Source organism: Punica granatum, chromosome 5, assembly GCF_007655135.1.
Source record: "Punica granatum isolate Tunisia-2019 chromosome 5, ASM765513v2, whole genome shotgun sequence".
Classification (NCBI taxonomy): Eukaryota; Viridiplantae; Streptophyta; class Magnoliopsida; order Myrtales; family Lythraceae; genus Punica; species Punica granatum.
The window spans coordinates 10,486,055-10,502,692 of NC_045131.1; the positions used below are offsets into that span (position 1 = coordinate 10,486,055).

The following is a 16,638-nucleotide window of genomic DNA, read 5'->3' on the forward strand; positions in this document are numbered from 1 at the left end:
CACCGAGGTTTCTTCGATGCAGCTCCCAACAAAGCTGTAAATGGCTGAAGCAGCCAGACCACCACGGTTTCTTCGATGCAGCTCCCAGCGCCCACCAACTCTCTCTAGCCTGCTGCCTCGCGGCTCCTCTGTTACTCCTTGGTCAGATCTGGACGACTCCTCGCTAATCCTTCCAGATCTGATCTTGATGTAAGCAGGGTCGGATCCGACTCGGTTTATCGAGTTCGGTCAGATTGGACCCATCCTATTCGGGTCGGGTCCAATCAGTTTGTGGGTGTCTGAGGTGCTGAAGTCGTAATGTGTCGACCTCTCTCTCTTTTGTCCCTTTTGTTGCAGGTACTTTCCCCGTCTTGCCGTATTGGTTGGCTCTTGATTTGCTAGTGGCAGAGAGAGAGAGAGAGAGAGAGAAGTTGAGAGGCGTCTCAGTAGAGGCTTCCGTTTCGTTTCCGCAGGGCTGAAGCGGCGGGGTATCCGATTGGCAGAGCCGCAAATATAGTTTTGCATCTTTTTTCACTGTGATTGTGCTGAACATCTTTTGTCTGCCTTTTACATTCCACCCTTGTTTTTTTCCTCCTTTTTTCATTTCTGATAGAGTGATTAGTGGCTTCAGGGATTCCTTTTGATGCAGCTTACATTTCATCTGTGGGTGCTTGCCGTTCCTTTCATACCTGTGCTCTTTCTAGCTGACAAATTCCTCTTCTCCTGGGATCTCTGAAAATTTATTCTTTTACAGGTTGGTTAGATTGCCCAGCATTTGGTCAAGAGATAGACTGCTTCATTCCTTCTAAGGTTCCACTTGGTGAATCCTTTAATGACTGTATTCCTCCTGCAAAAAGATACTCGTTCAAGCAAGTGAATCCGATCTTGCCATTTCGCAGCTCAGCTTCGGCTTTTTTGATGATTTGATTTGAGCATTGAAAGTTTGGCGTTGGATTAATCTATGGGGGAATTGGGGTTTGCCCTTTTGAGTTTGGACTTTTGTGGAGGAATCAAATCTGAGCCATCTTCCGTTTCCAATTTCACGAGCTGTGGTGTGGGCTTTGGGCTCAGTTGCATTTTGCTTTGTTAGCTGGAAATCTTCTGATTAAGATATGCCATTTCCAGTTCTTAGCTCAAACACTACAGCACATGGAATCAGTGCTGCATGACTATTCTGCAGGAGACCTGTTTCATTCTCTGGAGGACCAATTCAATAGTTTACAGCTGTAGGAATGTTGGACATGTGTATAGGCACTTTTTTCAGTTGTAATGACAGAATTACTGTCATTTATGTTTCGGTTTCTGTGTAATGCAGTTTTGCAAATCTTTGCAGATGAGTTAATGAAATTAATGTGTTGTTCTCTGAACTTCCTCTGTTCTGTCCGATAATCATTATGTTCCACTGTTCTTTATCAAGTTTATTCCCTCTACCAAATAGCTTATTTGCTATATCCAACTGCCGGAATTTGCAGTACATGGACAAAAGCGCATTGTGAACCATCTGATCAAACAAGTAACGTTTTCATGAACCATCTGATCAGTACTAATCCATGAAATGTATTCATGAACCATCTGATCAGTACTAATCCATGAAACGTTTTCCCCTCAAGGACATTCATTGAATTCCCAAACCCCAAAAGCATGCAACTGATAACAATTCCATCAGGATGAAACTCAGTATACTGCATTTTGTGAAACAAGGAAATGCATTCCCTCATCTTCCCGACCCTTGCATCCCCAATCACTGATGTCCACGTGAATATATTCTGATCTACAACTTCACTGAAAGAACGATATGCCTCATCAGGGAATTAACACTTTGCATACATAGACAAAACTGAAGACCGAACAGCTAGAGAAGACCCATCTCTAATTGTCGCCATTAGACCATGCAAGCAACTACCCTCCACTAAATCTTTTCTCTTGACCTGATAGAAGCTGACATTTGTTCAACAAGATTGCTTCAACAAAATTAAGGAACTCGACAGCTATACACAGTACAATTATAGGAATCAGATAAGAAGTTTACTATGCATTGATGAAACTCAATAAACAATCGCATACGGAGGAACTCAATATACCATTGAAGTTTATATGAGATACATACTAGTCTTTACAAGCCTAAACAAAGAAACAAATCCCTTCCCCTAAATATAACAAATACCAAATCCATATAGGACTTGAATTTGGTACCTATTATACAAAAAATACAGTGCTTTCACAAGCTAACATGCATATCTGTATTTAACTCCCCAATATCGAGAAGCTTAGCGCCTAATATTAACACCTTTAGCTCCTTCCAACTTTACAAAAAGAATCAGAATATATACCTTAGATCACTTCTAACTTTACAAAAAGAACCAGAGTATATGCCTCATATCACTTCCAACTTTACAAAAACAAACACAATATATACCTCAGATCAAAAAGTTCAGATCTAGTCAAAAAATTACAAATGGCATTACCCAACATTTCTTTACTGTGAAGGGGGCTTTTGGTTGAGGTTGAGGTATCTAGCAAATCTTTTTGCAGTTGCAGGACCAACAGCATGCATGGTTTCCAATGACAGTGATTGTTGTCCCTTGAAAATGAACTGAGTTTGTACTGATTTGTTGATTTGCTGGTTCGGGGTACAGTCGATGGCCTCACAGGAGGGGTCCTGAATGCAGGCACTCCCCTCACAACACTTTGTCTATCTAGCATTGCCATAGTTGGTGTTACTCCAAAGCCAAACCTCCACTACAATGTCAAATACTTAACATCAACATACTCAAACGGCTAATACATATTCAATACTTCAAACACATTAATACATACCATAGATGAACTTGATGCAACTTGAGATGGCACTACTGAACTTGAAACAGTTACTCCTGAGCTTGAAGCATTCCTCAACTGGATAATAGAAATCTTTCATGCTAATAAACTCATTTGCAAGTTTACTTATAAGAAAAATAATACTACTTAATATATACCTGTGCTGATGGACTTGGCCTTTCAGGTGGAAAATCTCGACCTACCAGAGGAGTCCCCTGCATTGTGAGGAATTTCATTATTAGAAAAATAAAAGCACATCAAGTAAAGCATAATGAAAAATCTTTAAACATGTACCTGTGTTGAATTAGTACCATCAGCCGATGCAACTGTAGAATTAGTTCCAATAGGCACAACATTGGATTTCTTTGAGGAATTTTTCTCTTTTTTCTTTAAACTTGAAGCAATTGAAGGACCTTTGCAAGTCCTAATGTTGTGTTTACTACCTCCACACTTCCTACAAACTATGGGACCTAAGCTTCTTTTCAGCTTATATGGATCTTTTGGTTCCTCTGCTCCTTTCTTCCTTTGCTTCTTGGGACGACCAGGTGGCCTCTTTAACTTTGGAGGTTGGACAGGGTCCTCATTTGACTTTGTCCAATATTCCTCACCAGCAGTCGGTTTGATGAAAAAACCATAGAGCTGCTCATGTGTGCTCCTTGAATACCATGGATGCACAAAATCTTCAGGCTTCAGATTATTAAAGCCAATGCAAGCAACTGCATGCATACAAGGGATCCCAATAAGGTCCCATTCCCTGCAAGAACATGTATGCATCTGTAGGTCCACAGCACATTTGGAATTTGGAGGGCATGTGACCTCAAATTTAACCATATCAGGATCACCAGCCCAATGTGGAGTCCACGCAGCAGCTCTATTTTTCATGATCTCCAACTTAGTTTGAATTCTAGGACAGAGTGGACCTTTGTATTTGGCCATTTGCAGCTTGCTCCTTGTCATCTTTTTCATAATGTACATTCTGATTCCTTCAACCATGGTGATGATGGGCTTATTCCTAACTTTCATTATTTCAGAATTGAATTGCTCGCACATGTTATTTGTCAGTGAGTCATTCTTTGAGTATGTATCAAATGCTGACCTGGTCCATCTGTCAGGTGGTAATTTGCTCAGCCAAAGCCATCCTTCAAGACTGATTGTCTTCAAGTGATCCATCCTCAGTTGAAATTGCTGCTCAGTTGCTGCTCTAGCACAAGCCCAGAATGCATCCTTCAGCTCTTTACCTGGCCAATTCTTGTTGAAATTGGCCCATATATGTCTAGCACAAAACCTATGTTGTACTCCTGGGCAAATCTCCTTCAGTGCAGCATCTAGGCCCTATAAATATGAAGTAATTGGATTAGCAATAAGCAAAGGTGAATAAATAAGTAATGAATGGAATAAATTAAATTTAAATATACCTTTTGCATATCAGACATGAAGCTAAAACCATTGAGCACAGGATCCCCTAAGTCATCCACAAGATTTATGAGAAACCATCTCCAGTTTTCTTTGTTTTCCACATCAACTATTGCATATGCTATTACATAAAAGGCATTATTTCCATCTTGAGCAACAGCTGATAGAAGTTGGCCCCCAAAATATCCCTTCAGGAAACAACCATCTAGGCCAATAAGTGGCCTACCACAACTCAAAAATCCAGTCTTACAAGCCTCTAAGCATACATACATTCTCTGAAAATGATGTGAGACTGGAGCAACATTCAGTCCCACGCTCGACCCTGGATTGCTTTTTAGAAGTTCATTACAGTAATCTCTTAGCTTAGCATATTGTTCATTCTCTGAACCCTGACATGTCTTATGAGCAATACATAGAGCCCTGTAAATCATAGCATCTCCCACTTTCACTCTATATGAGTGCATCAGGTAATCATAAGCTTCTTGTCCAGTCATGCTTGGTTGGAACCTAACCCTCGGAACCAATTTACTTGCCACCCACTCCCTTGTGGCCAACTTATTCTGTAACTTTCTACAACATGTATGTTCACTCACGAAAGTTTTCACTTGATATGTGTTGTTCTTCTTGTTTAGTGAGCATAATATAACCCACTTACACTCTTTCTCCACACATTTCGCCCTTACCCTTGTGGACTCATTTTTCTTAAATCGAACTTCTCTTCCCCTACTAATATTATAATCCCTCACTGCATTCCTAAACACTTTTAGATTTGGAAATTCCATCCCAAGCTCTATTGTAATATGTTCAAACTCAACTGCTTCATTAAACACTGGTAGCTGCACAATCTCCCCATCATTCTCATTACCTTTAAGAGACTCTAGCTCATCTGTGTCATAAGCATCAGAGATGGCCAAATCCTCCACCACAACATTTATCTCTTGTTCTGCAAATATTCTCTCTTGCTCTACAAACAATCTCTCTCTTTCTTCAGTTGTTCTTTGCTTGAACCTGGTTTTTGTATTTTGCCTTTTTCTTTTAGCTTTCGACTTGTCTTGCATTTGAGCCTCTTCGATGCTATATCCACCAACACCAGCAACTTGCAGTCCAAATCCTCCAGCACCAGCATCATGCGATGTACTCCCTCCAGTAGCAATAAATTTAGGATCATCATCATACCAATCAAGATACAATTCAGGCCCCGCGTTATAGCCATTGTCCTCGACAAACTCCCATGCCATACTACAACAATCCAAAGAACAATAGGCATATTTAACATGAATTGAAGATCATCACCCAAGCATTGTTGAGTAAACATGCTGAGTGAAGAAAAAAATCCACTCAATGACAACAACTAGAATCAAGGATGGAAGCTTCAAATACTCTTATAGCAAAAACACTGAACATAAAACATAAATCTATATGGTCCTTTAAGATTCACATTGGATACTAACAAAACCGGTAGAAGTTATAAAATACAATGAGATTGCTAGGCCTTTTATCTCATTACATTGGGAGACAGCCCTAATATTTTCTTATGGTAAGACAACTCAAAGTAGCCACAATTTTTCAAAGCAGTCTAAAAAACATTATTCAAAAAAACATAAAAGAGTGTTTAATTTCAGCATCTGAAGATTTAATGAGTGGTTTGGTTGATGCCCGCTTCTTATGATCAAATGTCTCCCTTGAGCCATTTATTGCATTGGAAAATTTATTGGTTTCATGTCTACCATTGGCAGGGGAAATTGATCTATGCGGCACTGAAGATCCACCATTGTGCATGTAATTAGATACTTCAGTGCATGTTTTCAAGCCAGAAAGCATGTTTCTTACTATTAGGCAACTGCATAAAAAGATTCCCATTAATATCAAAGCAGCAAATAGGTATTTTACCGTATTTCAGAGTTCCACCTGAATGCCAAAAGGGTAAATGAATTCACGCTTGAAGTTTTAACATCACTTTTATAGAACACCACATACCATATGGTTGTCACCCTATGAATCTTCCACACCACCAATCTGCTTCATCAGAGACATTCTTCTAACATTGCAGCAATTTAACAAAGTTTGTTCTTTCAACAATAGTCATGCTACATAACTTACTGATGCAGCTACGCCACTATTCTATAGTAAACATAAAGATCCCATCCCAGCCCCACCCAAACACACACACTAAAAGGCCTCCAATTAGACTGTCAATTGCATCGCTCTTAAATGGGAGAGGCCACTAATGCAAGTCTTGCTCAATAATATCAATGTGTTCAGCTTTTCCCACTTTGTTTATTTGATCCTCAGTCTTTCTTTATTGTTCAATAATCACGATTAGAAATTCCTTGAAAGATCCAGCGTCTAAAGCTTATGCTCAGGATTTTGCTCCTCATGATGGTTGGGCTATTAGGAAAGCTGTAGCTACGGGAATGTATGCCCTCCCTACAAGAGCGCAGCTATCGAGGAAACTCAATGAAGATGGTGAGTCTGTAAAGTCGATGAATGTCTGATTTTCTGTTTATGAACAAGTTGGTTGACATTGGTGGGTGGCTTCCTTACTCTGTTTGCTTATTCCTCTATATATTAGCCTGTAACGTGCTAAACTTTAGACTGCTTTAGCCTTAACGTGCTACAATTTTTCACGCAAAAGATGGAAGCTACAGCTACAGCAAGAACTCCTACTTCCAGGCAACAATTGTTCTTCCGATTTATTCACTCATTTTACCTTAATTTTTCTTTGCTTTAACTTTGTGTTCCTCTGCTGATACTAACTTGTCATTCTTTAAACAGAGAGCAGCCACGCCCTGCCAACGAAAAGATGACGGAGAACAGTAGGGGACCACAGTTGGTTTTAAAAAAGAAAAAAAAACAAACTTTATCATCATCTGGGCATAACAACGCTAAAGAGGAATAGAAGGGGACCACATTCATTACAAATAACAACACATCAGAGCAAGAAGAGAAGTAGGGGACCACAAAATCGACAATGCGAGCAATAAACACCATTGCCTACCTTCAGATTTACGAAGCTAGTAGCACACTGCATACACAGAACCGATTTTCTTCGAAATCCAAAAACCAAAATGCTTAACAACGCAAGACCGATCTTCTTCGAAATGCACGGAGACGATTCCTTTTCGTTTCCCGCCCTTTGCCACAGTTTTCTGAAACAGATGAGAGAGAGGAAGAGCAAGGGAGGAGACAGTAGAGAATAATAAAAAATTTAAAGACACAGTTCAATGAATTGACGAATTAGTCCTCTAGAAATTGACTATACATCACATTTACCTTCAAAAATTTTTTGCATCACTTTAACCCTCCAATATTTGGACGGAATTGGACGGAAGTGGACGGAAGGTTGAATGTAATGTAAAATTATAAAGTGAAGGTATAAATTGATGTAAAAAATTTCTCGAGGTAAATTTGATGTACATCTAATCTGTGAAGGACCCATTTGTGAATTTACTCTAATTTTATCAATAACAATTATTTCAAATAGTTCAACACTTATTTTATTTTAATAAAATTTTATATTTAAGTCTTATAAATAAAAAAAATTCTAACTGGAAGAATTTTATCTGTTAAGAAGTCAATCCATCTCAAATTTAATTAATCATCACTCATTGGATTTTTGATTATTATGGTACACTGGAGAAGAAAAAGTGAAAGAAGATATTAATTTTGGATTTATTGTTTTTGCTTTGCAGGTGGGGAGCTCACGAACCCACCGTTTGTTAATGGGATCCATGCAATGGTATTGGTAGGTCTTAGAAAAGCACATTATTGGAATATCCTATCAAAGAGTACCTTGACCACATGACCTGAATTGTTCGGGCGACGACAGTCGATGAAGTTAATAATTTAGTTGTCGCACTTTAGATAGACTTGAATTTGCGACGACCCCACGTAGCCAAAATGATCCGAGTCACGTCGTTGTGTAAGTTTTATTTAGTCTGAAAAAGTTACTCTCTACAAATCAAACTTTTTTGTTATTTATATTGTGCGAACAATTCGATAATTCGGTTAAAGTGGATGTATTTATCTATGTGTTCTAGATTTTTTTTTTTAATGACAAAGTCGGGCTGGAAATTGAATTATAAGCGTATAGTACACGAAGGGGTCCGTAGTGTCACATCGTTTGACCGAGCACCGAACCCCGTAGTTTCGCTTCTAAGATTTGGTCTTTAGAAAAAAAAAGTTCCCAGGAAGGTCAACTTCAGATTTACATCAGGTTTCATGCATCCAACTTTTGGGAAATCCATATAAAATGGATTCAAATTCAACCCTCCCTCGCACCTTACCTTATCCTTTTCAAAAAACAAAAAAAAAATGAAGGTTTTGAATTTATGCGCAGTCACACGACGTATTATGAGTATCGAAAGTTTTGGCTGGCGTGACTATTCTCATAAGGAGCGACATACCTAGTGGGGCTGGTAATATTTCACACGACACGGAGTTAAACGGGTTTGGATTGGACATTTTTTATAATCAATTTAAACGGGTCCAATCCGTTTAAACACGATTAATAAGCGTGTCTTATCGGGTTGAACTCGTGTAATCCGATTATACACGATTAAATCTGTTTATTTAAACATGTTTAATCGTGTTACTATAATCATGTAACCCGTTAACTCGTTTATGTATTTGGATTTATCAAAATATCCTCATGTAATCCTAACTTTTTAAGTCCCTAACCTAATTTCATTTCCTTCCCTTTCTTTCACCCAATCCAACACATGTCGTGTTAACGTGTAAACATGTCGTGTTAACGAGTTAATCGGATAAACATGTCGTGTTAATGTATCCGGGTAACTGAGTTGATCGAATAAACAAGTTGTGTTAACGTGTCCTGATAACGTTTATAATCATGTCGTATATACTTGTACATATTATGACACGTTTCGATAAACGGATTTAAACGTGTCTAAATGGGTTGACATGAATATAAACGTGTCGTGTATGGGTTTCCAAAACCTAACTCGTTTAATAATCGTTTCGTGTACGGGTTATGACTTCGATGACACGAATCCGTTTAGACACGACACGAATTGCCATCCTTAATAGCTACCACCGCGGGATACTAGAGGTAGATCAGAGTGTTCTTTTTAAAACTCTCTGAAGTTAATCATAACGGTCTATAGTTTTAGAGACGCACATGGAACTATTGCCTTAGAACTAGGATAAACTACGGAGGTATTCATAGAAGGGTCACTCGACCCAAAGTATCTAGCCAATCGACCCTAAGATATCCCTAATTGTCATCAGGCCACCTATGATATATTATCTTTTTAATTCCTATCATCATCTACGGAACCGTGAAAATTCATTTTATTTGAAATCCCATTTTAGTTTCAAGCGATGAAAAGCATATCCAAGTTTTCCATAAACTATAAATGGAAGTTCTTAATAGGAACATCAACTAATTATAGGTGGGTTGGAGCCAAATCAAGGTCGCTTAAATTTGGCAACAAGAATGGACTATGGATACGAAGGAATTGAAGGGAAAGGGGAGAAAAAATTGTATGAAATTTTCAAAAATTAGCATGGAAAATACTCTCTTTCTCCTCCCTATCAATTCGTTTCTCTCGATTTAGCAAGAAGGTTGATCTATAGGCAAAAGAACGATGAGATATCTACTTAATTAATATCTGGTCAAAGACGTCGAATGGAAATAAGTATACTTTGACATGCATATGCAAGGGTAGTAAACCAAATTCACTAACAAATTAAAATCATTTACGGAAAACAAAGGCAGAGTACATAACCTCATAAGAAGGACCGATGTCCGAATCACTAATGATCTCGGATCTGATCTCTTACATGATAGGGTCATCGGTTGATCCGTTTTGAATTTCAAATGAATTATATGACTTTCGTCCTGCACCCCACACATTGGGAGGAGCAAAACCACGTGCGGTTGGATCCATCAAATTATCAAACATCAAGATCGAAGAATTATTAAAATTGATTTATATCTCACAACATAAATGCATGGGTCGAGTCAGTCACTGACATTTATATTATAAGAAAAATCCCAATTGGGAGGCCCCACGAGCCATTGCTAATCAAAGTGAAGGGTAGCGACGTTCGTGACCTGAGACGAACCATCATTGGACCACCTGGATCTTATATTATATCATATACACATAATGCATATATTTAATATATATGCGTACACGTATATTTATATTATTTACCCAACAATTAATGTCATGGGGGGGAAAATAAATAGATAATGTGTTTATTGTGTCTGTGAGTATTTCTTTTGTTTAATTCAATAAGTAATGATAATAATTCACACTCCAGAAGATCGCTTCACTTCCACTTCCCACATCCATTCCAGTGAGCTTCCGGGAAGTATGGCGATCTTTCCTTCACATGATCCCACTAAAAAAAATAAAATGCTTGAATTATCTGATGAAGCTTGTAAGGAAAGAGAGAACCCTATGCAATTAGAGCCTTGGCACATCGGCACGATTCGCTTGGCAAATTGGCATCGACCGTGGACAGTCATAATATCGGCGACAAGATTAGTTCCGGCAATGAACAGAATGAATACGGGGGTTTCTTTATTGTGAATTTTCAACTGCAGAAAGTCTCAATCCCTATTGCGCGTTTTGCGGGGCATTTGGTACGGCACTTGCAGATGCATCCCGAATTATTTGACAAGCTTGGTTTATCAAGGATGTGTAGTCATCTGTTGGATCGATCCACTTCCATTTCAATTAAGATCACGTTATCAGATGATCTTATATGCCCTGTGTTTATTAATTTCGTATGTTTAAACGATGTTGAACCCATGAATCCATGTCGTCCCTGATGGATTGTGAAACCCATGTTCCCATTGACCAGTACGCACTTAATCTGGCAATGGTGCAATTTTATTCGGAATAAAAAGCGCATTATGATTCCGGGCAATCCGATGTAATCGATAACAGACACCGGGGGCACACATTTGGGAATCATGAAAACCAAATGAGCCTCATTGACGGGGTGAATCAAATGGACAAGGCTAGAATTTGAAGATAGCGGCACCACTAGAAGGCTTGGAAGCAAACACATAAAGCCCAAAGTCGTTCTTGTTGATCAGTCCCTTGTCGATCCTCGATTGGTAGAAGCTCTCCTGAACAGGGATGGTCCAGAAACACAGTTAATGTAGCTCGGGTTTGGACAGTTCATACATGGATTAGATATACGAGCACAAAATGTAGATGAATCGGTACCTTCAAGTTGAGAATGAATTGGGGAACGATGTTCTCTTTCACGAGAGCAACTGCACAGCCACCCCAGCCTGCTCCGGTGAGCCTTGCCCCAAGAGCCCCATTTTCCCGGCATATTTTCACGAGCTCCTCCAGTTCAGGGCAGCTGTTCATAGCACAGACAGGAATAGGAGGTGACTGGGAGAATAACCAAGCAGGGGGGGCATATACAATGTTCTATACCTAAATTAGTTCCGGTTTAACAGATTCTCTATGCATTTGGCTGGTGCTTGTGTGAAGGCATGCGGTCCAGAAATGTTTTACCTGCACTCATACAAAACGCTGCAGCTGTAGTGGCTCTCATTCATGAGGTCGCCGAGCTTCTTAAGCATGTCTTCGTCACTGCAGAAACAATTAGCCAGGACAGGAATTCAGTATTTTCTAGAAACGAGGATCTGCTCCCGAATACGAACAGATTCTGCAAAAATCATTAGAAGAAACCTTTTGCAAGCGACCGAGAATATGTTAACATTGCAAGCCTTTGCTTTGTTTTTTATTTCGAAAGTGAATATCTACATTTGCAGGTACATGAAGGACAAATGTAAAACGTTGCACTCCAAAAGGAAATGAAAAAAAATGCCTCGAATGATCATATGCAGCATCACCACAATCAGGATGGCTCATAGTATTGCATAGATTGACGCGTCAAAGGACTGCGAAACTTCTAAAACAAATCATTGGCCCAAAGCAAAATCACTTACTGAGTTGCTGGAAAGGGGGAAAGAGAAAACAAAAGGATGGCCGAACTAGCATAGTGAAGTGGTATTTAGAGGAGCATCACACTCATATATGTTACTTTTGTAAAGGTAGTTATTTAAATACTCGAGTGCATCCCATGACATAAATAGCGGCATATTTAGAGATTGATGCTGCATCCGACTTTCCAGCTTCCATGCTTATATCAAGCGTGAAAGCGTACATGGACCATTATACAACTATACACCAAAAAAGGAATAACAAAACAGAATCTAAATTTTATCAATGGCAGCTTACCTCAACTTAGATGAAACAGTGTCTTTGAAAGCATAAACCCGCTTCGCTTCGGAATAGACATGAGACGCTCTCTGGTAAATTGTACAGATTGACATGAATTAATCTCAGGAAACAATACAACTCCATCTTGTGTCAAAAATGCCAGCAATGAGATCAACACATGCAGACGAGAAAATTTCGAGGAGAAAAATGTCAAGAGCGAAGCTCAGGTAAGTGCTACTGATTTCAAAGGAAGAAAATAATAAAAATTTACACTTGGCATATGCAAAATTTAAACCTTGTCAATCAAGAAAACAAAAAGATTAATCTCACGATGGATGATTTTTAAGGGGAATGGAGCTAGAATTTACTGACATAATAAGATCTTTGGCCAAAATGTGTATTTACGTGCACCATTGACATCACAATATTTTTAAAGAGAACCTACAACTGAACTAGCTGGGCCAAGAAATGGACAAGAACCTGGTGTAATTTGAAATGCTTGGCAGCTTTTAACACATCCAAAGAAGTTGGAGAATGGCCCAAAACTGATGGAAGATCTTCCTCAGTGATCTTCTCGATATCCTCTGCACCATATGGCTCCTCTTTCAGAAATTCCTGTTGAGGGCCAAAAAAAGGAGCATAGTTGAGGCAAGAATCAATAAAAGGTTTGATCATATGAACATACCTTTGCTGCTTAAAAAAATCATAGATGTGGATCGGCCAAAACTAGAAAAAGAAAAGGAAAGAAAATGCACACCTTCACGGCAACTGCGGGATCTGAAGAACCGTGACTGCTGGCAAATGATACACACAGCTCTTCAACATCAGAAAGAGTTTTAACTTTGGTGATAGCCTCTTGTGGCTTCATTCCTAGCTTTATCGCAAGCACAATCTGGAAGAACAGTCGCAAAATAACAAGGTTAAATAAGCAGACTTAGATATGCCAGTATCTATGGTTCCAATTGTAGTCGAAACACAAATTTGCACCCTGACCTCCAAAACTCACAATTACTAACAATGAAGAAAAAAAGACTCTATATACCAGTCATCAAATTGCAGCTTTGAGTTTAAAAACATTGCTCTAAATCTGACGGGAGAGTTGTCCACAACCTGTAGCCAACTTAGACGTGCTCTCTGTTACTAGTATTCGCCATAAAAATAATATCTTACAATCTACTTGGGAAGAAGAATGCATCTGAATTGAAATAATGAAGAAGAACAAGTACGAGAACACAACAGTTCAGACACTAGACAGTTCATGATAGATGGAAAAAAAAAAAAAAACAACATACCGCAGCTAATCGACACTCCACGACTCTATTGTTGTAGTTGGTAGCAGCAGTAACAGCCTTTTGAGATTCTGCCAGAGAGTGAGCTATTACGAAAGTCCCTCCAGCAGGAAGTTGCACATCAGTTGCCCGAATAGGATTAAAATCAATCAGCTCAGCAAACCCAGATTTTGCCATGACAGATATGGCCTGTCAAGCCAAAAGAAAAAAAACAGAATTTAGTCACTCCTGATTAGTTGGGTTTAAAACTGGACATTTGTATGAAACATAAGATAAGGGAAACGAGGTAACTTCAAATGTTAATTAATAACTCTAGAGTTTTCAATACAGCTTTAGTATTTGAAGAATGTTCTACCTTATATGATTTAAAAAGAAAATTAGATACTGATAAGGTTTAGGAAGGATGCTAATATCAATTACAAGTAAACAAAAAAAGTAAAAATATCATTGTGACACGAAAAAGTAGAGACTCCTAATTAGAATAAGAAATGTATGACGGAGAAACAAACAGAAAGGAATCCTCATGAAGCTTGTCAACAAAGAAAACTTTTTATTTTTTCTCAAAGGAAAGATTGACTTGTCGTTGAATTTGGAATCCGAAAACAAAGTACATGGAAAAGTCACAAGAGAGGGGGAGTGTGCGGGTAACCTGATCCATTCCACCGGATTGAGTTCCAATATGTCGTTCACACTCACATGTCAGTTGTGCAATTTCTTTCTGTAACAGAGGAACAAGATATTAGCATTCCAAGGTAAATTATTTCAGGAAAGAAAATACATTCAGTCAGATAAAATAGAATTGTAGAGGTATCAGAAACAATCAATCAACAGATCAAGCTCATGACATACCTCAAGGTAAATGTACTGCTAAAGACCTCACTGCTAATCAGCATAACAAAGACAGAACATGCTGACTATTCATTTCTATTTAACTCCAACCAAAACATATCATGTTTACAATTATTTGGTCCATCGCTTGCAAAAGGTAAAAAGACTTGACTAAAATCTAATGCAATGGAAGTTTAAAGTTTTCACTCAGGGAAATATATAATTCTCGTAAAATTGCAATCCATGAAGAGGTCTCACTGACATATCTATAAAAGTCTCTCGACATTTATAAACCTAGAAAGTGTGAACCTATCTCAAAAGACCTCGTTGAATACCTTAGGGAAATTTGCTTCAATTGCAGCCATTATAGCAATCGTAGAAGAACAAACAAATGCAGCAGAGCTCGATAATCCAGAGCCTGAATTTCAAAAATATAGAGTAGTCAATCATCACTTTAACGTACATTTCAGCAGATCACATTACGTCTGCTGCTATAAGGCTATTTTACTGGGGTAGATGGGATCTATACCTGTAGGAACTGTTCCATCGACAATAACATCGAGTCCAACAGGTTCACCAATATTAATTCCTTTTGATTTTGCATATTCGTAGAAGCCTTTGTATCTAGTTAACAAGACATTGTTATTCAAAATTCAGTCATAAACTCATAGTAAAACCATTTACATACAAAATAAGAGAGATAAGTGAAATTCATCAACATATAAGATCCAACCATGATCGGCGATATAATGCCCAATTACATTCTGTCCACCTGAATGGCTGTATCCTTAGTACATAGCTACAAGCATGACATAGCTCAGATGCAAAACTATTGTTTTCATCAAAATAAGAAAGTGACAAGTAAGAAGTACCGTCAAGAAGGATAGGCATGTCTCACCCGCAAATGAAATAATGGCCCCATCTATGATTCTTCAAGTCAACTTCCTGCAAAAAGATTTAGCACCATTGAGTTGAAGTGACTTCATGCAGCTTGCAAGACCGGCATTAATTGCCCCGAAACTCCTAATGAGCTGTAGACATAATTGGTGTCATGTCCTCTAGTCAGAGAAGACAATAGAGTGAAAGAACAACAACATCAGCCTTGAAAGATAGGTGTGAAGAGATAGATGACTTCATGCAAAAATGTCCACTTTCTCTGGGTCGAACAGTCGTTTCAAATTCAATGGAAACAAGATCAGTCAGACTCGACCTCACCATCAACCATAATCCCAGAAATGGCAGGAGCATCAGTTTACTGAAAATAACACAGAAAACTCTGCTCGCGAAGATAAGCCGAGAGCAAAAGAAACAGTTTTGGGGAAAGTCTTCGCCTTTCCAAAACCACACAGCTCGAATGATGCACATTGATGTCTTTTCAGTCGAGTTGAATTCGGGCAGACCTGGTCGGGATCAGCAGGGTAAGTGCACATGGTGTACTTCTCCTCGACATTGGCGATCCGAAGCGACTTCTGAGCCTCCCGGGAATCGTGCTTGCGAATCGCCACGATGGTATCCTGCCGTATGGCCATGGGCAGCACGGAGTAGCCCTCGTAGTCGATGTGCTCCCCGATCAAGTTGACTCGACCGGGAGAGCGGGCGAAGACGTCGGGGGGGTGGCCGAAGATTTCGAGGAACTTGGCGCGGAGGTGGTCGAACCGGAGCTGGGCTTCCTCGAGCTGAGAGCCGTCGCCGTACACCGGCTCCAGCGACGAGAAAACTGGGATCGGGAGATCCTCGTGTTTCGCCATGGGAGACTACGGAAGACCAATGGGAGCGAGCGATGATCCAACTTTCCCTCTGCCAATGGGAAAAACGTGAGACTCCTCTCGTCACAAAAAAGAGCAGAATGTGGCGTTGTCGCTTTCGCCCGTAAAATTTAATTAATTAATTAATTACATTAAAAAAGAAAATAAAAAAGAAGAAAATGATTTTCTTTTTTCTTTTTCTTTTTTCAGGGGGTGATGATTTGGATTAAGATAAGAGAGGTCTTGATTGACACAGCTTACTTCCCGGATAACTTTATTATGCTTAAACAAGTATTTTGGTTGCTTTAGAAACAAATCGATAATATCGCGACACGCGTCCGGGTTGGT

The 16,638-nt window shown here is 39.1% G+C and overlaps 1 protein-coding gene and 1 long non-coding RNA gene across 2 annotated transcripts; one reads left to right on the plus strand and one right to left on the minus strand.

Moving 5' to 3' along the window:
* LOC116207422 lies at positions 1-1,350 on the plus strand. Its single transcript, XR_004156918.1, has 2 exons — positions 1-336; positions 734-1,350. It is a non-coding gene; the product is annotated as an uncharacterized LOC116207422 (long non-coding RNA).
* Positions 1,351-11,018: 9,668 nt separating this feature from the next.
* On the minus strand, positions 11,019-16,380 carry LOC116208733 (galactokinase-like). The gene is made up of 12 exons (XM_031542283.1): positions 15,946-16,380; positions 15,444-15,490; positions 15,075-15,169; positions 14,881-14,963; positions 14,367-14,435; positions 13,721-13,906; positions 13,186-13,320; positions 12,909-13,043; positions 12,447-12,517; positions 11,718-11,795; positions 11,418-11,559; positions 11,019-11,317 (listed from the first exon to the last, which is right to left on the minus strand). The coding sequence occupies exons 1-12, from the start codon at positions 16,291-16,293 to the stop codon at positions 11,207-11,209; spliced, it is 1,500 nt and encodes a 499-aa protein (XP_031398143.1). The 5' UTR covers positions 16,294-16,380; the 3' UTR covers positions 11,019-11,206.
* Between the last annotated feature and the right edge of the window lie 258 nt (positions 16,381-16,638).